The following is a 22,414-nucleotide window of genomic DNA, read 5'->3' as shown; positions in this document are numbered from 1 at the left end:
AACTAAGATTCCCATGTGAAAGGTTACAATTTCCTCCCCCCCTCATTCTGGCCATCCCCCCTTGACTAGTTCATCTTCAGCCAATGGAGAGCTGCATAGGTGTTTTGAGAATCATGGAGATGTTTGGGGCAATCCACATTCCACCTCAGGATGCATGGTCTTGAAGATGGCACAAACTGGTTCCATGCCTCTCTGGTCAAACTGCGATTTCTCCCTTCCCTATTCCCCATCATATCCCCATACAGGTTTATTGCCCACTTGTCCCCCATGCCCCCTCCCCTCTAAGTTTTTATAGCAGGATGCTGGCAAGGTGCCAAGCTGAAGATGGCGGAACTGACAATAGTTTGCAGACCTGCAGGTCTGCATATGTCTGTAGATAGGCAATGCTTTAAATACAAGTCTTTTTCTGATTTTGAACTGATGGTTGCAATTTGTACACACATACCTGTTGATCCTGCTAGTCCTACTTGGGACATGTCATCTTAGGTAAAGTGCAGAAAAGAAGAAACAGGATGCAAAATAAATTAAAAGGAAAGATAGCAAAGTCTAGATTACACCAACACTTCACTTCTCACTTCACTTTATCTTTTTATCCTTGTAAGTGAACTTTGTTTCTACCATATTCATACACAGCTTTATACACTGCTTTTTCTTCTTTAAAGTATTTCATCTATTACATCCTTTCCCTTTCTTAGTTTCATAGACAACCAACATATCTAACTGTGGTGGCACAGTAGTTAGAATGCAGTATTGCAGGCTAACTCTGCTGACTGCCAGCAGTTCCTTCCATCCTTCTGAGGTCGGTAAAATGAGGATCCAGATTGTTGGGGGCAATATGCTGACTCTGTAAACTGCTTAGAGAGGGCTGGAAAGCCCTATGAGTGGTATATAAGTCTAAGTGCTACTGCTATTGCTATTTTCTTGCTTAATTTCATTCATTATTTATTGCTTTGCCCATATCATTATCTGTAATACAGCTAGTCTTCAACTTGCAACAGTTTGTTTAGTGACTATTCAAAGTTACATTGGCACTGAAAAAAGTGATTGATGATCATTTTTCACACTCATGTCAGTTGCAGCATTCCCATGGTCACATGATCAAAATTCAGATGCTTGGCAACTGGCTTATATTTATGACAGTATCCCAGGGTCATGTGATCATCTTTTGTGATCTCCTGACAAGCAAAGTAAATGGGGAAGCCAGATTCACTTAACAACATATTGCTAACAACTACAATAATTCACTTAACAACATTGGCAAAAAAAGTTGTAAAATAGGGCAAAACTTACTTAACAAATGTCTCACTTAGCAATGTAAATTTTGGTTGTAAGTCGAGAACTACCTATAATTGTAAACATGACCAGATGTATCCACAGATATTGACCACTACTGCATGTTAACTTTTCATGGAGACTTCACTATTGACTGCTCTTCTTCTAGCGCTCTGCCCATGCATCCAAATTTCTCCAGTGGTTTGGGTACCATTCCTGAGAAAATCTACACATACAAGGACAATCAGGGAAGAGAAAAGAGAAGTCCCATTGCACAAATGGATACCAAGTCACACAAATTATTCACAAAAAATACAAAAATATTCATACTGTATAAAATAAACAATAGTCATAAAATAATCCAGGCAAATATCAAATTAAAAAGCTAGAATAAAACAAACAAATCATTCAGAAAATGTTGCCCGGAAAGGCTTAAGAAAAGAACAAAATATTTGATGGAAACCAAAAGGTTTATTTAAAATTTTAATTGTGAATGGATTAACAATATAGTAAGTAAAATATGCTAGATGAAGTTTCCTCATGAATGGGTCATTTCACGTTTGAGATGCAACATTTGATCAATTGTTCTTACCAGCTTCTCTTCACTTCAGAAGTCTGGAGTACATGAAGGGAAGCCTTTGGCAATTACTGGAAGAATCAAGCAGATTTTTATTCATAAAAAGTGTTGATTCTACAGATATAGAGATCTGAATATTTTATTTATAAATTTAATTCGTGTAAAGCTGGGAAACTCGAGCCTCCAAATGTTACTTAACCCCCTCAGCCCTTCCCTGGTTACAGACTACAAAGAATAGTAGCAAATTTTTAATGGGTTTGGAAAGGGTCAAGACCCAGTGGGGTTATTCAATGGCACATTCCCATAGCTGAGTAGCAACTCTTTTCTGAACTTCCTGGGGCAACGTGCAAGGTCAGAAGCCAGTCTCTGAGAATTGTAGAAGCGTCATTCAGCCAAAGCATGTTATTGTTACAGCAGAACTCAGAGAAAACTTTCTATTAAGGTATACAGCAAAGACATCCTATGAGGATGGAAAATTGGTAAAAATGTTTTGGCACGTAAAGTCAGTGGAAAATAAGTTATAATGTACCTCTTTCACATATTCAAAACAAACACCACGAATTCCAAATTACTCATGAATAATGGTAGCACTTTTACAGATGCCTAAAACCTTACCTATCGCCTGAAAGAATAGTTTGTATAAAAAACAGCTCTTTTGTTTTTCTGCAAATTCCAAAAGCTGGCTTGTTGTTGCTTTCAGCTTAAACATCTTCCCTCTTGTTGAATAAATTGAAGAAATGCAAGAATTACAGGTAGACAAGTACCAGAAGAAAACAAGAACAACTACTGTTTATTCAAGGCCATTGTAGTGGTTAGAGTACCAGACTTGGACCAGGGATGATGTAATGATAAGGTCTCCAAGTCAAGCTATATGCAGTGGCTTTATTGACATAATATTACTTCCATGGTAGCATTATGAAAATGGTCTACCATTCCTTTCATCATCAAGATACATTTTTTTTTAGTTCACAGTCTACTTCATAACTTTATAACCATACGATTTCCTGGTGTTTCCCATTCAGGCACTATTTCTTCACTAGAATAGAATGACAGGAAATTTTATACCATTTCAGACAAATGGTTGTCCAACCCCTTCTTAAAACTTCCAGTGTTGGAGCATCCAAAGCTTCTGGAGGCAAGTTGTTCCACTGATTAATTGTTCTAACTGTCAGGTTCTAGGCTGCTTCTCTCTTTGATTAATTTCCATCCATTGCTTCTTGTCCTGCCAGGTGCTTTGGAGAAGAGGTTGATCCCATCTTCTTTGTAGCAACCCCTGAGATATTGGAATACTGCTATTATGTCACTCCTAGTCCTTCTTTATCCCTGTACATCTTTATTAAGCTCAATTAAGATTGGCCAGATGCTGTCACTTAGCCAATTCAAAATCCCATTCAGGCCTGAAATTGATTTTGACTTTGAAGTTTGTCTTCCAAAGATGACTTTGGAAGCTTATCCTCTTTCAACTGATTCTAAATTATTATGAGACAAAAGAGGAGGAAGGTGTACCATATATGCCTTGATCTCCAAAGCCAAACAAATGAAACTTCAGAACTAAGCAATCATCTCAATTATGTTATTTACCCTGAGGTAATGTTAAATCATTTTTAGTTTGGTTGTACATCTATATCCTTCCCTAGGCATTTTGGAACATCTACACACTGGCATCAACTACCTCCTCAGGCTGTAATAAGGCAAGATCCACAATTATATAGAAAGTTCAACTCACATTCAAATGAATTTACACAGAACTTCGCTTCAGATCTCCTTCCCCCTTCTGTCCTTCTTTCCTTGCATCATAAACATTCTAGCTATAGGCATTTCAGAGAATTTACCCTAACAACCATTTTCTGATAATATACAAACTCCACTATTCTAGATTTCTGTTTTTCAGTTTTCTTTTCTGGGAATGGCTTAGGGGCCTTCTCATAAGGCTCAAATATTTCCTATGAACGTCATTGTAAACAGCATTGTTTAAACAAATGGCCAAAGAAAATACACAGTTCTTTTCCATCTCCAGATCAGTGTTAGTATTTGGCCTTCATGGCTCAAGAAAAAACATAGATGCTGGTGGTCCTGCAAAGTTTTAATAAGCATATTGTTAAGGAAAAAAGAAAAAGAAAGAAGACCCTGTCTGTATTTTTATACAATAAGTTCCTTCTCTCTGATACACATTCCAAAATAGCCAGAAAAGAAACTCCTTTATGAGGAATAATTCTCTGAATGTTCAATCACGTTTGCACAATGAACAAATGACCGAATTTTGATAAATTGGTAATTGACAAAGGGTTATTCTGCCACTGGGCAAAAGTAGCCTGGGCTAAGAAGAGGTGGCATTAACACAATTATTTCCTGGCCATTTCTTATTTATTTATTTATTTATTACTTCAATTTATATGCTGCCCCTCTCCGAAGACTCAGGGCGCCTTTCTTCTGAGCCCTGATCCACCAAAGTGGGATCAATGCAATTAATTCCTTTTGATAAATGCAGAAAGAAGTAGGATAAGTCATGTATAATTCTTTTGAAAAATATCAACATTTTTTTCTGGATCATACTTCTTCTTTGGCTTTGAGGAAAATGTATAGGTGAACTAGTAAGATTATGCTTGTTTATCTACCAGCTTTAAATCAAATTGGTTCCTTTGAAACCAATTTTGGGAACACTTAAGGGTCCCTGGCCACTTCAATTAGACGAGGGACTCCATTTGCCCCTTGCTATGAGAAACAAATTTGGGGATCTGTGTTTGTGTGTTAAGTAAGATCTATGCTTATGAAGCACTTTGAACATCATGAATTATAGCTAGTTCTTCGCACAGTCAGCCAGATGTTTAGAGTGGATTTGGCATTCTTATCCACCTATCAAGTTCTTTCCAAGGACTTGGGATAATCAGATGTTGCTGTGGTTGATGGTATTAAAGGTATTGTCGCAGGATATGAGCTGTTCTGAGTAAAGCTGCTTTTTGAAATTCATTGATGGTGATTTTCCCAATGCCAATGGTTTTCAAGGGCTGCTCCAGTTTTTTTTAGCGTTGTACCCAAGGCACCGGTTATTATTGGTACTATTTTTGTTTTCTTTTGCCATAGTCATTCTACTTCTATGTGCAGGTCATTGTATTTTGTGATTTTCTTCAGTTCTTTCTCTTCTCTTCTGCCGTCTCCAGATATTACTATTTTTATTACTTCAAAGAAAGTCATGAATAAAAATATCAGAAAGGGGAAAATGTCAACACTTCAAAGAAAAATACACCAAGGGTACTTCCTGAGAAATTAGCCCTTATATATTTTCCACTGCAAGCAAAAACAATAGTTAATGAGTGGACTAAAAGAGAAAGAAAGAAAATGTTATTGTGGTCATTAACCAGCAGAGAGAATGAGAAAGAAACAGTTTCCATTGAAGAGTGCTTTCAGAACCATCCTGCCTTCCTGCACATGTTTTTGTTTTTTTGCTTTTTTTTTTTAATTGGGGCTAATTTCTCGGCTGTGACGTTCACTCCAATGCAATCAGGAAACCAATAGCCCATCTGCAATATAAGGGCAACCTTAAGTGTCCTTTGATCAGAAATTCATCTTTCCTACCTTTGTCTGAATCTCTTGTGCAAACCAGGTCAATCCATCCAGCCCCATTCAAAGCCAGGCCAACTGGCAAGGGGTTGAGGGGGCTGGAGGATTCACCTATCTCTCGGATGCCAGGATGACTCTAGTCCTGCTTTTCTGCACTCTTGTTCTCATTCTGAAGATGACCAGTGGTAAGATAGGGCAGGTGGGGGTTCTTTCTTTACCATGGGGGTGGGGGGGAGAAAATCAGCATTAATTGTTTTGTATCAGTTCCTTGCATTGGAGCCCTTGTTGCCTAATATGCTATTATCTAGCTTTGTCTTCCATGTTTTAAAGCCACAGATTGTCCCCTTCCGAGTCTTCTTTCAAATGCCTTTATCTTGTTTGGGTTCAGAGCTGAGCTATTTTCATAATGTCTTTTATTTTGCATTTGGGTCAATTTTCCTGCAGCCAGAAATATACCTTATTTAACAGGAGAGAAGTACAGGGTGTGGGGTGAGGAAGGCACACATGTGACCCTTCCTTGCTACCTGAGTCCCCAGACGGTGAAAGACAACTTGAGGCACCTGTACAAAGGATTAGAGGTTCACTGGGTGCGTCATGGAGGCAGGTAAGACAAAATGACCCAGTTTTATATAATGTGGAATGGAGGGCGGAGTGGATCAGCAGCAGTTCTATTTTATAATTCCACTTTTTCCTTTTCCCATTCTCCTTTCCATTTTTCTTTGTGACTAGTTCTTCTATGAAACATCATTTGGTGCTCAAGGTGAAGCCCAGTGGGCTTAAGAGTCTGGGCCATTCCATGATGCGCCGAGTAACTGTCTGGGACACTGGCTTTCTTAAGGGGAATTTTTCACTCCAGATTAAGCCATTGCTGAAGGAAGATGCAGGAACCTATGAGGCACGAGTGAGACATGGGAACGAGGGCTGGCACTGCCTGGTGGAGCTTGGTGTGATGTCAGGTAGGTGGATGGGATAGCTGCTCAAAGATAAAAGTAACCCTCTGAGAGGAATGGAGACTCTCACAGGGACAAAGCCTGAATCTGGATCTGGCTGGAATCCTTAAAAAGCTTGGATTGCTAAGCAAGCAGCGATTCTGAAGTTGCATGCATCTACGGGATTCAACATTTCAAAATGATTCATGTCCCCCATTGAGTAGAAGCAGTAAGGTAACTAAGACTATGTGGGACATGAAAGTCCCCACCATCTTACCTTGTTATTTTCAGCATTTTTTCCTGTTAACAATATCAAAACTGGGGTGGTAAAGTGCTTCAAGAAACCATGATTTCCCTTCTTTTCTCACTCCCTTCCTGCATATCATAAAAATAGGTCTTCTGAACAAGGCAGGCCTGACAATCAGTACATCAATAGTCCCATAGTCTAGGATCAAAGTATTCTATGAATATTACTACACAATTTTCCTTTTCTTAACAGTCACTGCGTATCCTTCTCGTCCTCTAATTGAGTCTGAATCGGTCAGGCTAAACTGCAACTCCAGCCACCCAGGAAATCCTACCAACATCCTCTGGTTCCACAGAGATGTCCTCGTTCGCACCTCCTACAGGCTTCATCCTATGGGTCAAACCCTGCTTATCACTGAATCAGACTGTAGTGACGCTGGGCACTGGGTTTGCCAACTCACCTTTGCAGATGGGGAGAGAATTGCAGTCAGATACAACCTGCAAGTTATAGGTGAGATCCATCTTCTCATCTCATCTTCCCTTTTCTCACATTTCTTCTCTTTGGGGGGTGGGGGAGAACCAGCGTAAGTAAAAACATGCTTATTTCGCTCTCATTCTTAGTATGCTTGAATGAGTCAGAAAGACCATTGAACGCTGAATTCTAGCTATCGCTCATTTTTGCACCCTCTGATATCCCACCGCTAAACACAGAGTGTTATTTTTATTATCTCCCCCATAGGATTTACTGAGCAAGCCCCCTCTGTCATCTATACAGCAGCTGGATCTGATGCTTATCTGCCCTGTGTCCTGAATTCCAATCCCATGAACTCTGGAATTTCAGAGGTCGCCATCCAATGGAGATACATGGCAGGGAGAGAACTGGAGGCTAAACCCATTCCCAGTTATGAAAACCATCAAGATTTCACTCTTCATCTCCCAGCTGTTGGATTAAATGATGCAGGCCAATATCTCTGCGAGATCACCATCCAAGGCGTTACTATAATTCAGAATGTTACTCTGGCAGTGATGGCAGGTGAGGAACAGACTTGTAGCAGGCCCATTCTTCTCTTAAGGGATTTCCCCTGAAAGTTAAGGGAACATAATCCATCCTACCTCCTAGCATCCTGAAAAAAATTTGAACTCGTAGCACATTTATCTTATGAGGCAGGAGCATGGGCCACCAGAATACTTACCACTTTGGGATAATTGGATGTTTCCTATCATTCCCATAGATTCCTATCATTCCTGCTATTGGCCAGGCTATCTGTAAAGATGGAACTGATGGCCAATGTAGAGTGTAATAGATGAGGCAAGCAGATCAAAAGACTTGTAGACTTAAACTCAGTCAGAATAGCTATAGAACAAAACTCTTCACCTCTTTCTCTTGTGAACAATTCTGAGAGTAGGTGACCCACCTCTATTGGGTGAAACCTATAGAGACCTTCTCAGAAAGATATATTTTAATGCATAAAATAAAATAGATTGTTATGGAGGGAAACCAATTATGCTCAAATTTTAATCAAAAGAGTAAAAAACAACAGATACATAATAATGTATCAATATGATATCCTTTCTTAATCCATTAAATGGACAACATGACAATATTGTTTTTTAAGGTATAATCATTTTAGATAGTTGGATTTATTGAAGTTAAAAACATTTTTGGAGTCTATGGGCAATACATTACTTTGTTGCCTATATACATTATGACATGACAAACTAAAATTTAGCTGAAGATCAGTAAAAATAGTTATATTCTTTTTCATACAAATTCATAGAATGTAATCTACCCACAGACTGTATGTGAAGAACCCCTGCTCCAAAGTTATATAGTAAAGAGCTTCCCTTAAATTTTTAAAATTCTTGTATTGCTCATATGAGAGCCAGAATGGTGTAGTTATTAAGGAATCAGGTTAGAAATAGGAAGATTGTGAGTTCTAATCCTACCATGGGCAGAAGCTGGCTGGGTGACTTTGGGCTAATCACTTTGTCTCAGCCCTAGGAAGGAGGCAATGGCAAACCACCTCTGAAAAAACTTTGCCAAGAAAACTGCAGGGGTTTGTCCAGGCAATTTCTGAGAATCAGACACAACTGAACCACGGGGAGAGGGAGAGGGATTTCTTATCCAGGAAAGAAAATCCAAGGCTGATATTCTATGATTATTTATCTGAGACTCAGACAGAATGAATGGAAACTCTGAGTCATATTTGGTGGTACTGAGCCTGGTGGTGGGCAGGCGTGATGCAGGGTTGTTTTCCCACTCTTCTAAATTCTTGCCTTACCCACCCCTCATATCTGCACTCAGAGCTTTCAGTACTGTAGATGTTCATAGCTAGAATTCCTCGTAGGCAGTTTTCTAGTTACTTTTACTAGGAACATTACCGTTTGTTAAAAGTTTGCCTGGCTTGATTTTTTTCTGCTTCTGGGAAAATGAGTTTTGAGGAAACTTGAGAAAGAAATCTCCAGGAGACTCTGAGTTCTAGTCCTGCTTTAGGCATGAAAGCCGTCTGGGTGGCTTTGGGCTGCCAGTCATTCTTTCTCAGCCAGTCAGGGTCGGGTGACAAGCCAACCAGTCAATTTATTGCACAACCAATGCACGGCAATAAAAATAGCACTTAGACGTACATACCACCTCACAGTGCTTTATAGCACTCTATGGACGGTTTACAGAGTCAGCATATTGCCAACAATCTGGGTCCTCATTTTACCAACCTCAGAAGGATGGAAGGTTGAGTCAACCTCGAGTCCTGTCAGGATCAAACTCCAGACTGTGGGCAGAGTTATAGATAAATACAGATTAACAGAGTTGGAAGAGACCTTGTAAGTCATCTAGTCCAACCCTCCCCGGGGGGTCCAAGTGGACCCTATACCATTTTTGTCAGATGGCAGTCCAGTCTCTTCTTAAAATCTTCCAGTGATGAAGCTCCCACAACTTCTGGAGGCAAGCTGTTCCATTGGTTGATTGTTCTCACTGTCAGAAAATTTCTCCTTATTTCCTGGTTGAATCTCTCCTTGTTCAGTTTCCATCCATTATTCCTTCTCTGGCCTGCAATACTGCATTTCTAATCACTACACCACCGGGGCTCCTTCTTTTAATTGATTGCAAAAAAGCAGGTCCTGCACTTGCAGGAAAAATACTAGGAAGAAAAAAAATATTGAACAATGTAATAGTAACTATAGAAGTCCAAGAGAAATTAAATAAATTAAAGAGAATTTCAGACATCAAAATAATGGCCATCATAAATGGATGAACCCCACAGGGTTCCACTTGCCCTACAGGATGTTGAAAATGTGAACAACCTGAAATTAAATTCAGACAGCCAGTGTAGTGTAGTAGCTATGAAGTTGGGCTAGGATTGAAGAGACCCAGGTTCAAATCTATTCTTAGTTATAGACACTCATTTTATGACATTAGACTAGTCATTCTTCCTCAATCCAACCTAGGGTTGTTGAGTATGGGAATAATACATAATAATATAATGCTTTATACAGATCCAGGTCTCAGTGTTGCAGTTTGATTAACTTAATTTAGTGCTGTAGGAGGAAGGTGAGAGGGACAGGGGATTGGTGATTTGTGTTTCCTTGCTTTCCTTCAGTCATTACCAGCACTGTTGGGCCAAGAATTCCTGAAGGTTCTCACTTGGTCCTCATGTGTAACCTCAGCTACTACACAGGAAAAGAGCATTTTCAGTGGAAGTGGCTGGACTTGGAATCCAGCAACAGCTCTCAGTCTGGTTCCAGTAGGCCCATGAAATGGGGCCCAATCCAGGAATTCCACCAGGTGTCATCAAGGGATGCAGGCATCTGGGAATGCAGTGCCCATGGTCCAGAGGGGAAGCTGGGATCGGTGCAGTATCACCTGGAAATTGCAGGTATTGTTTCTTTTAATTGCAGAAATGCATATTTCACTCTAAATTATATGGATCAGTTCCCATGTTTATGCTTGACAAGAAAAAGAGGTAAAAACTTCAGTACAGTGCCAGGATAAAACAGATCAACAGAAGCTTGGAGAAAATAGAAACGTCTTCTGGTATTATGCATTCCAAGAAGTTGTTTGGGAACAGCATTCAAAAGTAACCTCCACCCTTACCCCCTTCACCAGCTGCCCCAATTCAGATAAGCAAAAAGATTGAAAGATCTCCCATGAAGCTCAGAAACCACAGAAAGGTACAAGTGATCCAGGCTTTGAAGGCAAACCCACAAACTGGGCTTGAAAACAAACAAGAACGCAGCGCAGTGCCCCCCCCCCGTGCACAAGATCATATTAATTAGTTCCCATTGTTAGCCTCTCACCCGGCTTTTGAATTAGCAGAGTTTCCCCGATAACCCCCATCAGAAGCAGGCTCGGATCTAATAGTCTGACCCAGACGACATGAGAACAGGCTATCCCGGAACCCCACGGGAGAAATTCTACCGCAAGATTTCAAAATTTTGCTGGGCTGGCAGACGCTTGTTCAAGGGGGAGCGTGACCTGGACGGGTTCCAGCCAGGAGCCGCTGACGTCATCCCGCTCACTTCCTCGCTCTTCCCCCCTCCCCCGCCATCACCACCCCCGGTTCTCGGTTCGCAACCCTTCTCCGAAACAAAGCTCGGAGGCTTCCCCCACAACCCGGCTAAGCGAAGCCATCGCCGCGGCAGGTGACTAAGGAGGGCGAGCCAGGCTGTCAGGCGCTTGGTGGCCGGCCCCGGCTCCGCTTATGCACCCAGCCACCGGTGGAAAGGGAGGAGAGAGAGAGAGAGAGACCGCGGCTCCTGCAGCCACAGCCCCGCCTCGGCTCTTTCACTTGCAGGAGCCGCGGATGCCGTGGCTGAGAGGAGCGGAAGCAACCGCGGCAGCTTCCCTGGCTGCTCGCCCCAAAGGGAGGAGCGAAGTGGGGCCAGGATGGGGTAACGGGCTGGAACAACATCGCCCCAGCGCATTCCCAACCTACGCCGGGGCCGGTGTCAATTGCACGGGCTGCAATTTCTTTCTTCGACCCTCCTTCATCTTTCCCCTGAACAAAGGAGAGCCGGGAAGAGGGCTGAAGAGCAGCGCTGCCGTTCGTGTATTTTCCTTCACACGCTTCACGCTCGGGCTTTGTGAGAACAAAGCCCCCGCGCGAAGGCGGAGGAGAGAGATCCTGAGCTCATTTCCTTTTCAGGCGGGGAAGGGAGGGGGAGCAATTCTGTCGTCTTGGAAATTGGAGCTCCCGATTAAAAAAAGCTCGATTCCCTGCCTTCAAAGGAACTGAACTGCACCGATCCTCCCCCCCCCCCTTCTTGGCCAGCCTGGCTAAAACTATTGGGGGGGTTGCAATTCAGCAGCATCTACTGACCTGAGATTATAAATGACAATGACATTATTAAAATTAGACGATCCAATTACTTCTTGTCCAACTCAAACCCCAACGAAGCTTTAGTTTTTATTTGGGGGATTGAGTGTTTTCCAACAACAGGCCCAAACAGCGACTTGGGACAGATGTTGTGGTCCCAAGTAGGCTGAACACAATTTATGCAACAGATTAACTACCCACATACAATGTACTGGGTTCAACCCACAGTTTGTTACAGTCTATTTATTAACTGTTTAAGACAGTTTTTATAAATCGTCTCCCTTGCTTTCAATGTAAGAAGAAGGAATAGTTGGCATCTGGTTATTAATTGCATATCGTTTCAAGTCTCTGGATGATCTCACTTAAAAATTTTACATAGAGATTGAAAAGCAGAGGTAGGTTAAACCTTGTGGCGCCTCAGAATGAAGCTATGGGCTTCTAGATTGGAATGGTGGTGTCATAAAATTTAGACAGTCTACTCAGAAAGGTACAGTGGTTAAAGGGACTGAACGCTTCAGAGGCCCAGAAGAATTAATCAGTCTCTCCGCACTCATAAAGGCAAGCAAAGCAGGCCTAAAGGATACCTGGAATGCAACCAGATAATTGATTTTAACCAATTCACTTACTGTTCCAAAATGACCTAATCCTCTAGGCAGCCTTTAGTGATCAATAACCCCAGTTTGCATTTTGGGTATCAAAGAGCACAGCAATGGTGATAAAGCTATTAAAGCAGTTGTGACTGAGATTTCTATCTTATTCTCTTAGTTTACAGGGTGAACGAATACAGGGTTATTCGTACCTTATTTTTTAAAATCAAATCACTTAATAGCAGTTGATTTGGAAGGAAGGAGGATTCCAGGAGCCACAAAAGCAAAAAGTACAATTCTATATGCAGGAATACATCACTATGCAATACAATGGGACCTTTTGCTAAATAAACAGGACACAACTTTTATCTTTATATATATGGTGCTTTGCAATTACTTCTGTATTTTATTGTTTCATCCAACCAAATGTGATCACGCCCATCAAATTAAAAAATAACTTTGCTCTCACCAGTAATTTACTGGTGAGAGCAATTTACTTGATTTACTTACTACAAAATATATGCGATTCAGTTCTGAATTACATCTCATCCAGTAGCTGCCGTTTTACTACAGATAATTGAGATCAGATAATTGATTTTCCATGTGATACTATACGCACATACTAAGCTAAAGATGGATTTTTGAATTTATCAGTTTTTGATCTGCTCTGATTTTTTTCCCCATTCTGATTTATTTAGTATAATTTTGTCTTGCAGCCAGTGCCCAGCTTGCCAGCTTGCCCTCTGTACCAACTGAGACAATATTTGGCCTGTTATTATTTTTTCTTGTTGTCTTATTCTTCATCATAGGCTTGGTCTACCTGAGACGAAGGGTAAGTCATAATATCCACCACCCTTTGCTGTCTTGCCTATCTTTCTTTTTCTTTTCAAAATCAGTGGGAAACCAAATCATCAGGGTACAATTTGATTAAAATCCCTCTCCTTTGAGGCCGAGGCCCTGCCCTTCTTTTGACCACCTGCTACCAACTCAATTACCCAGTGGGGAAAATGTGATTGTGGGGGATTAGCTCTAGCCCCAGCAGAAGCTCTTCCTCATCTCCAAATGATATGAACATAGTATCATTTCTTTATGACTCTTTTTCCCTGAAGAACGACTGATAAAGTTGTTACTAAAACAAAAGACTAACTACAATTTTTTTTTACCACTATTAATTTTTAGAGGTATTCCCTGAACTTCCAAGCATTGGATAGGATTGTGGATGCTTTGCCTGGGAAAGTAGAAAAGAATGGAAGCCAGAAGAAGATTCTACAATCGGAATGCTAAAGGAAAGGAAAACAAGGATTACTTATATGAGAACTGCCAAGACTGGCCAACTATGAATAGATTTATGTTGGTTTGGGTCAAGGGTCAGTAAGTTTACTGTGTTTTAAACTATGAGAGAGATCTTCCTTGAAAACAGTGAAATCTGAATGTACAGTAATCTGTTGAGGGAGCGGATGTAGAGCCAATTTCTTCACAGAAGTCATCTTTAAAATCTGCTGGATTTCTCAGAGATGATTGTTCCCCCTTTTAACTGCTTGGTAGTCCCCTATATGTCTCCCCCCCCTTTTGTGCAAGTTTAGGGAGTCTTGTTCATTTCTGTCCCTTTCTCAAAGCTATTGTTGCATGTCCTGATCCATGGATTTTTTGCACAAAATAGTACAGATATTCCTTAACATATGACCACAATTGGGACTGGGATTGCCATTTTAAATTGGTATGTCATAAAGTGAGACATCATGTGGCCATGCCACTTTACGGCAGCAATCCCATCATTCTTTGTTGTGGTTATTAATTAGGAATTGCAGGTACCCATTTCAGTCCAAACCATTCCAAACTTTCTCCCTCCTAGCCCAGAACCTCAGTAAGATAAGTGATTGCCTCCAACTCCCTCCCCCACCCACCTGTATCTCCCCCGTCTGTGTGTTTAGGCCCTCTGTCCACCTGCCTTGTAAGGTGGCAAACAGTCCCAGAGCTGCATGCCTGTGAAGCTGTTTGCCATGACTCAGAAAGCCTCAGCTGCCCCAGCAAGTGCCAGCAAGCGCTCATATGCTCAGCTTCATTTCTTTGCAGAACCCAGTTGTTATTCTTCTGTTTGTAATCCACAGTTCTATAAACAGAAATAATTATCTCTGAAAGCTCAAATCTTTCAATAAAGTAATTTTGTTTAGATTTTAAAGATTGGTCTTTTAAAACTATTAAATGAAAAATAAGTAATTGAAATGCAAATAATAATTTGTAGAATCTTAGGGCTGGAAGGAACCTTATGGGTCTTCTACTAGTCTTCTGTTCAAGGCAGGAGTCCTTATATCAACTTGGACAAATGGTTGTCCAATCTGTTCTTGAAAACCTGTAGCAATGGATTACTCGCAACTCTGCGAGGCAAGCTGCTCCTTTGATTAATCATTCCTACTGTCAGGTAATCCCCCATTTCCAGGTTGAATCTCCCTCTGAAGAGCTTCCACCCATTGCTTCTTGTTCTGCCCTCAGGTGCTATGGAAAATAAATCAATGCCCTCTTCCCTGTGACAGCCCCTCATGTATTGGAAGGCACCTATCATGTCTCCCTGAGCCTTCTCTACATTAGGTTAAACTTGCCTAGTTCACTTAGCCGTTTATTGTACAATTTAGCCTCCAGACTCCTTATCATTTTTGTTGGTCTTCTCTGCACTCTTTCTAGGGCTGAAGCATGATGATACTCATAATCATAACTATCATTAAGTTTTGTTAATACTATGAAAGTGACATCTGTGTCCTATTTAATTGATGTAGCCACGGGTGAAACAAAAGCTGCTAAAATTGTATCTGTTCCCTTTTATTATTACAACTTTTGAACAAATGTACCATATTTCAAATGTTGATGTTGGAGTGTTGTAATTTATTACAATTTACCAAGAAAAGGCAACCTTTGATTGGTCTATTTATGTTCTGATCAGTGGTCCAGAGATTAAGAGCCACTGCCCTATTTAAGCACATAGCGATCATTACTGTCCCTATTGGATAATGGAACTCAGAGTGCATGTCTGTCTTCCATTTCTGAATTGCACTCTGAATTGCCTTGAGTGCTGCCCTGCATTTGGGCTAAAGCACTTCAGGTTTTTTTGCAGGCTAACCTCAGCAGCGGATTGGTTACTTTACAGAGAAAGAACTGCCCCTTCAATTGAGCCAATGCTTGTCATGTATTCTAATAGGTTCTATAGCTCCCTCTACTGCATCCATCAAAGTGGGCAACTGCCTCTATCAACATTCTCTATGATAGAACACTATTATTACAGTCCGAAATCAGACTATGACTCAGAAATGTCCGAACAAACAACATTCAGATTAATTTGTATCTCATAAAAAACTACTTAAAGACCTGTGTTCTGACAGATCAGCACAACTCAAAAATGCACTGACGATGTCTCCTCAAATGGTGATGAAATGTTTGCAACCAAATTGCCAAACCCACAGCCTAACTACCAACCTGAGCTACTAATTTTCAAACACATTTCAGAACACTATTATGTTGAAATCCCACCAGTTCTCTGATGGGGTGGAAAAACTGCACAATAAAGTGAGTATGGTGGGATGGCCAACTCACACATGTTGCCATGTTTTGAGAGAATGACTTCCCTTGCTTTATCTCTGGTCTAATGCTGGTTGAAAATATGATTGCCAAATAGCAATTGGGCAGAATGGTGTAGTAACGTGGTAAACGGAGAGCTGTCTTAAAACCCAGTAGCTCCATGCTGAGAGAGGCAATTTTGAGAGAGACAGTCCTCCCACTTTATTGCACCAGTTCCCCCAACCTGCTGAACAAGTGGTGTACGGGCCTATTTTAAATTAGGTGTAGTCCTTTTTCAAAACTCCACAAAAGTACAGTATTTTGAAAGAGCATGAAACCTGTGCTCAAAACCTAAGCAGCTTCCTCACCCCTCTTAATAGCTATGGGGAGCTGCATGTACAGCAGTGGCTGAAAATGGTGTCCACCTCTTTCCCATTAAGAGAAAAGGGGACAAGATTGACAGGACAAGACATGGGGGAGGGATCATATTCACGAGACCAGCCAGAACTGGCCATAGGCACTAGGCTGCTCCTGTTCATTATTTGTGAAGTATTTTGATGGATCCCAACAATAGGGCACCACAATTGTTGGCTGTCAGTTTATTCCTCCTACCCACCGTTGATTTATCTGGAAGTTTGCTAAAGTGACACTGCCATCTAGAGTCTACAAAGAAAGAGCAAAAAAGAAAGATGGTTTATCCATCCATCTATTCCTCACATATGTGACATATGTGATAAAACAGAGCTCCTTTCAATATTTTAATTATATTTGTATAAAACATGTTTATGTTTTCCTCCAGTGTTGATATTCATGAGTTTATCCCTTTTTTATTCTTACAACACACCGCTTATACAGGACTGCAGGCAGGAACAGCATGAATAGCTACCAGTTCGCCCAATCCGGGGCGAACCAGTAGCAACCCACCACTGACCTGGTAGGAGGGTATTGCTGTTATCCTTCTCATCTTTCATACTCACTTATCCTGTGGGTATCTTATGATTTATCACTTATTTGTATCTTGTGATTTATTATTGTATCTTACGATTTATGATTTATGAATTACCACGTTGTTTCTGAGAGCTAATTCACTGGAGACAAATTCCTTGTGTGTCAAATCACACTTGGCCAATAAAAAAATATTCCAATATTCCAATTTGGTAGGCTTAACGGTTGTTTGGTTGCCCCCCCCCCCCATGGGCCGATTGCAATTCTAATATTTTTTCCTAAAGAAAATTAATTAAAAATATGCACAAAAACAAAACAAATATTTGCTATGGTATATAAAATAAAGCTACTGCTTTGAAAAATGGAATCAAATAGACAAATATTTGTTGTTAGGAGAGTTCGATTTTTTGTTTAATGATAGAATAGTACTGTAGATAGGCTGTGTCCCCACCAGCACTTAATCAAGATGCCCTAGCAACATCCTTTGGCTATATCACTGTGATGTTGTCTTTCCTCATCTCATCCCCAGCTTGTGAGCACACCAGCCTTTAGATACCCTTAGCCCAGTCAGTGTTGAAGTATGTTCTTCCATGTACCCATCAGCAACCGCCAGGGGTGATAAATTTTACCACAATTAAGTTGGAAGCAAAGACAGGTCTAATAGTAGTTGGAATCAGAGAGGCACACTGGTAATTTCAAGATAACCCCTTCTCTTTCAGTTAATCCTGTTGATCATAATTTGGCTGTTTTGTGCATAAAGAGCTTGATACAGTACTACTGTGTGAATCTTCTTTTGGCTTTGAATAAGAAAGGTAAAAATGAACTTCCTAGCACATGGGTTGTTTTTGCATTCCTCTGAAAACACAACTCTAGCTCAGTGGTGAAATATAAAATTTGTTACTACCGGTTATGTGGGCGTGGCTTGGTGGTGGTGGGTAATGTGATTGGGTGGGCGTGGCCAACTTTTTTTTTTTACTTTTAAAAGCATTTTTTCTACAATTTAAGAGCTTGTAGAAAAAATGCTTTTAAAAGCCTCTGACAATCCCAGCTGAGCCGTGCGATCATCAGAGGCTTTTTTTTTAACTTTTAAAACCATTTTTTTGGCCGAAAAGGTTGTAGAAAAAATGCTTTTAAAAGTAAAAAAAAAAAGCCTCTGATGATTATGTGGCTCAGCTGGGCATGTGGTGGGAGGGCAGGGATTTTTGCTACCGGTTCTCCGAACCACCCACTGCCATCGCTACCGGATCAGGCAATCCGGTCTGAACCGGGAGCATTTCACCCCTGCTCTAGCTGCAGGCATATGATTCCTGCTATAAGTTCATGAGTGTTTAGATAGCACCATAGTGGTTGCCATTCAGTATCCTTTATGGCATCCCTAGTGCCGCATAACGGGGTGAGCTCCCGTTACTTGTCCCCGCTTCTGCCAACCTAGCAGTTTGAAAGCACATAAAAAATGCAAATAGAAAAATAGGGACCACCTTTGGTGGGAAGGTAACAGCGTTCCGTGCGCCTTTGGCATTTAGTCATGCCGGCCACATGACCACGGAGACGTCTTCAGACAGCGCTGGCTCTTTGGCTTTGAAACGGAGATGAGCACTGCCCCCTAGAGTCGGGAACGACTAGCACATATGTGCGAGGGGAACCTTTACTATGGCATTGTAGAAGTAACTGGCAGCTGGTAATTTAAACGACAGTCTATTAGAGTTACACAGTAATGGTAGGTTGCTCAGCCAGCATTATTGTGTTTTAACTCTGCAGCCCTTACCAGTTTAGCACAAGGTTAAAGTATTGTAAGAATGGAATTACAGGAACAACCCCTTTCCCATTGTTTCCTTAATGGAGTATGGAGGAATATGAAAGTCTGCTTTTGTTGTAGATATAAAAAAAGGAAAGGAAGAAGAAAGAAAATAAAGGTGCTGCTTGTGACTCAGACCTGCTGCAGGGCCATGATTGGTGATTCCTCCCCCCCCACACACACACACCAGCTGGGGACATACAGAAGAGGGCAAGAAAGCTGAAGAGGGCAAAAAACCAGTTGCTTTGGCATCTATGCAGTGTGCATGCATTAACCTGCACCATTTCAAGAGTTGAAACGGGCATATTCAGACAACTGGCAATGATGTAGAATAGAGAAAAATAGAAGCACAATAAAAATCAGCAATGGGAAATAACAAATTTAATGCTGGCACAATATTCTACTGATTAAAGTATAGGTCAATAGTCAAGATGAGAGGGGGAAATCCCATAGTTTGTTTGGAAAGCAGAGAAGTCTTAGGATGTTCAGTTTTTTAGGTGTCTTCTTTAGGAAGCCTTTGTTCAACAGCTGTTTTCTTTTAGTCCTGAAAATGAAAAGCATTCAAAGCCTTTTACAGCAGTATATCCTGCACCATTCAGTTCCATACTCATATTCTGTTCAGTTCACAATCATATAGGTGATTCCAGTTGCTTCTTCACACACACACACATACACACACACTGATTGCATCAATACTTTTAGTTACTGTACCCATATTGCTAAGCAACCATCTTAATGTTAAAAATTTTAGGGCACTTTGCCTTCTATCTGTTCCACACAAATGCATATGTAGAAGAAATGAGTTAATTCTGGGAAGAATGACACTTGAATAATTTAGTTGCAGCCAAGGACAGCATATTTTTATCAGATATGACAGTTTTAGTGTGTCTGACACATGGTTACATGGCTGGCAAACATTTCAGTGGTGGATTAAATACTTAAAATAGTTCCGCCTCCCCTATCCCTGCAGTTCTGTAAAAAGTTTTCTAACTAGCATGTTGAAAGTCCTAAACAGTTTAAAGTTATTTATTTTTATTTATTTTTTTATTTTTATTTGATTTATATGCCACCCTTCTCCGGAGACTCAGGGCGGCTTACAATGCGTTAAGCAATAGCCTTCATACTTTTGTATATATTTATACAAAGTCAGCTTATTGCCCCCACAAACTGGGTCCTCATTTAACCTACCTTGGAAAGGATGGAAGGCTGAGTCAACCTTGAGCCTGGTAAGATTCGAACCTGCAGAAATTGCAGGCAGCTGTGTTAATTACAGGGTGCATTAAACCACTGTACTACCAAGGCTCCTTATATAAACCAAAATCAAAGCATTTCTTATATTGTATTTTGATTTCATCTTTTCACTTTTAGGAGAAATGGCTGAGTATATCATCGTCATCACCACCATCATCTTTTGAATTTAAATGCTTCCAAATCCTTCAGGAAATCAAGAACATCAAGAGAAATTATAGAGCAACATCTATACTGTACACAATAAAAATATAAAACCACAAAACATCCACAGTAGTTGCAGTATAATATTAAAAGCCACCATAATAACCAAAACAATAAATACAAATACTCTGCTACAATATTTTAAATTAATAATGATTACTAATTGCAAACAATGTCATAATAAAAATCTCACAATTGCAGGTAATATGATACGTTACCATCACAGAGCCTCTGAAGAAGCTTGATCTTTCCTGCTTCCCAAAAAGATCATCACACAGCTGGAGGCCCTGCACATCAAACCTACAAACCTTTAAAAAACAATGCAGAACAATCTCCTACCAGGAGTATGAAATTTAGAAATTGACAAAGGGGCCAACCAATTAGAGATGCATGATTACATTTGGCAAGTGATTCAAAAGACTCTGTGCCTCACACTCTGCAACTGCGTGAGTTCTTCATCTGTCCCTTCTTTCTGTGGATCTTTCTGTTTTTCAAAAAATGATTGCCAAGTCAGAAATGGCTATACCAAACTTCCTTGGATTTGAAGCTCCGTTCTGAGTTCCTGCAGGAGAGGAGATGTTGATTTCGCTTACACCACTTTCTAGGTCCTGAAATCCTGCAGTGCAGCAGAGTGGCATGACCATATAAGATGTAAACAGTCAGAATTGCTCATATGCCTTCGTGACAGTCAGAAATGGGGGTGTGCTAGCAATGTGTTTTCTTGTACTTGCGAGGAGGAGGAAGCAATGAGTGGGAGCCCAGCATGAGTAACTGAGCTATTGGCCCGCAAATAAGCACTGATTGGCTTATAGTTCTCTGTGCTCAACTACTGACCAGAAGGACAATCTGTTTCCTCTACTTGCTTCCTTTACAAGCAGGCAAACATGTCTATAATCCTATATCTTGCAGCTGCAAATAATCAAAATAGTTCAAATCAACCTTGAGCACATTCTAAATTAGAATCAGAAGGATTATTAAGAGATTGAAAGTCTAGTCATCTGGAAAGGCCATAATTGACTAAGCATAGATGTGATTAGCTGTCCATCAAGGTTTCTAGAAAATATTTTGCATGGAATACTTTAACCCTTAGCCTGCAAGTTTGATCAGATTACCATCCTTGATGTTTCAGCATTCCAGCACTAGCTATTGCATTTTTATGTCTGTGTATAAATCCCACAAAAGATTTTTGAAGTAATATTGCCTTAAATATATTATTGTCCAAAAAGGATATTTATTTATTTATTTATTTTGTCAAGCATGTAATGGGTAACAGATATAAGATACTCAAGGTTTCCTCAAGCATCTTCAGTTACTCTCAAGTCCAACCCAAGAATAACATTGAACAATTCAGTCAAAGTTCAGTTCTTTATTTGCTTACACCTAATATCAGAATCTTGCTAGACTAAACCAAAACTACTCTTACCTTATCAGATACATCCTGGGAGATTCTAAGGAGTGGCTGTTTTATCTCCTATCCAGCTCTGGGCTATGTTACCTCTTGTCTGCTCCTTGCGCCTTGGGATAGGCTCTCTCTTTCCTGGGAAACTGCTGTTTCACTGCAGTCAATCACACCATCTCCCCCTGCATAAACACCATCCCTCACAGTTACACTTTTGAAATCAGAATCATTTAGTTTACTCAGCAAGAAAATGGAAGAATATCTGTTTTACATGAACAATATAAAATAGAGTATGAACGTTACTAATAATGCTTACTACTACGGTAGCTGCTTGGATACATGGCTATTGATCAATCCATTATGTCTGTTAATTTCCATATAAACAAGTACATAATTTACATGTGAGGTGCGATGGCTCAGTGGTTAGACACTGAGCTTGTCAATTGGAAAGGGACAGCCCAGGTTTGAAACCTGGATGCCGTCCAACGGGTGAGCTCCTGTCACTTGTCCCAGCTCCTGCCAACCTAGCAATTCGAAAGCATGCAAATGTGAGTAGATAAGTAGATATCACTTCAGTGGGAAGGTAACAGAGTTCCATGTGCCTCTGAGTATAGTCGTGCTGGCCACATGAACACAGAAATGTCTTTGGACAATGTTGACTCTCTCAGCTAAGAAATGGAGAAGAGTACTACCCCGTAGAGTTGGACATGACTGGACAGTGGAAACTGACAGTAAGATGAACACATAGCACAGGAACTTGTAATTTTGAGCAATGGGTTTTAAGGCTGATTATTCC

The 22,414-nt window shown here is 40.6% G+C and overlaps 1 protein-coding gene across 1 annotated transcript; it reads left to right on the top strand.

The window, feature by feature from the left end:
• The first annotated feature begins 5,537 nt into the window (after positions 1-5,537).
• LAG3 (lymphocyte activating 3) lies at positions 5,538-13,765 on the top strand. The gene is made up of 8 exons (XM_070935345.1): positions 5,538-5,592; positions 5,876-6,011; positions 6,137-6,363; positions 6,836-7,093; positions 7,322-7,615; positions 10,179-10,454; positions 13,198-13,313; positions 13,661-13,765. Exons 1-8 carry the CDS (start codon positions 5,538-5,540, stop codon positions 13,763-13,765), a joined length of 1,467 nt encoding a protein of 488 aa, XP_070791446.1.
• The last annotated feature ends 8,649 nt before the right edge of the window (positions 13,766-22,414 follow it).

This window comes from Pituophis catenifer, unplaced genomic scaffold, assembly GCF_029215685.1.
Source record: "Pituophis catenifer annectens isolate HBS135680 unplaced genomic scaffold, rPitCat1.0.hap2 SCAF_2, whole genome shotgun sequence".
Taxonomy (NCBI): Eukaryota; Metazoa; Chordata; class Lepidosauria; order Squamata; family Colubridae; genus Pituophis; species Pituophis catenifer.
This window is presented reverse-complemented; position numbering and strand designations above follow the sequence as displayed.

What these genes read in the sequence shown, in the direction of transcription:
- LAG3 (XM_070935345.1), top strand. Translation starts at nt 5,538, where the DNA reads ATGACTCTAGTCCTGCTTTTCTGCACTCTTGTTCTCATTCTGAAGATG. An exon ending in TGGGTGCGTCATGGAGGCAG is followed by an intron (nt 6,012 to 6,136) that starts GTAAGACAAAAT and finishes CTTTGTGACTAG; the next exon opens with TTCTTCTATGAAACATCATT. An exon ending in TGGTCTACCTGAGACGAAGG is followed by an intron (nt 13,314 to 13,660) that starts GTAAGTCATAAT and finishes ATTAATTTTTAG; the next exon opens with AGGTATTCCCTGAACTTCCA.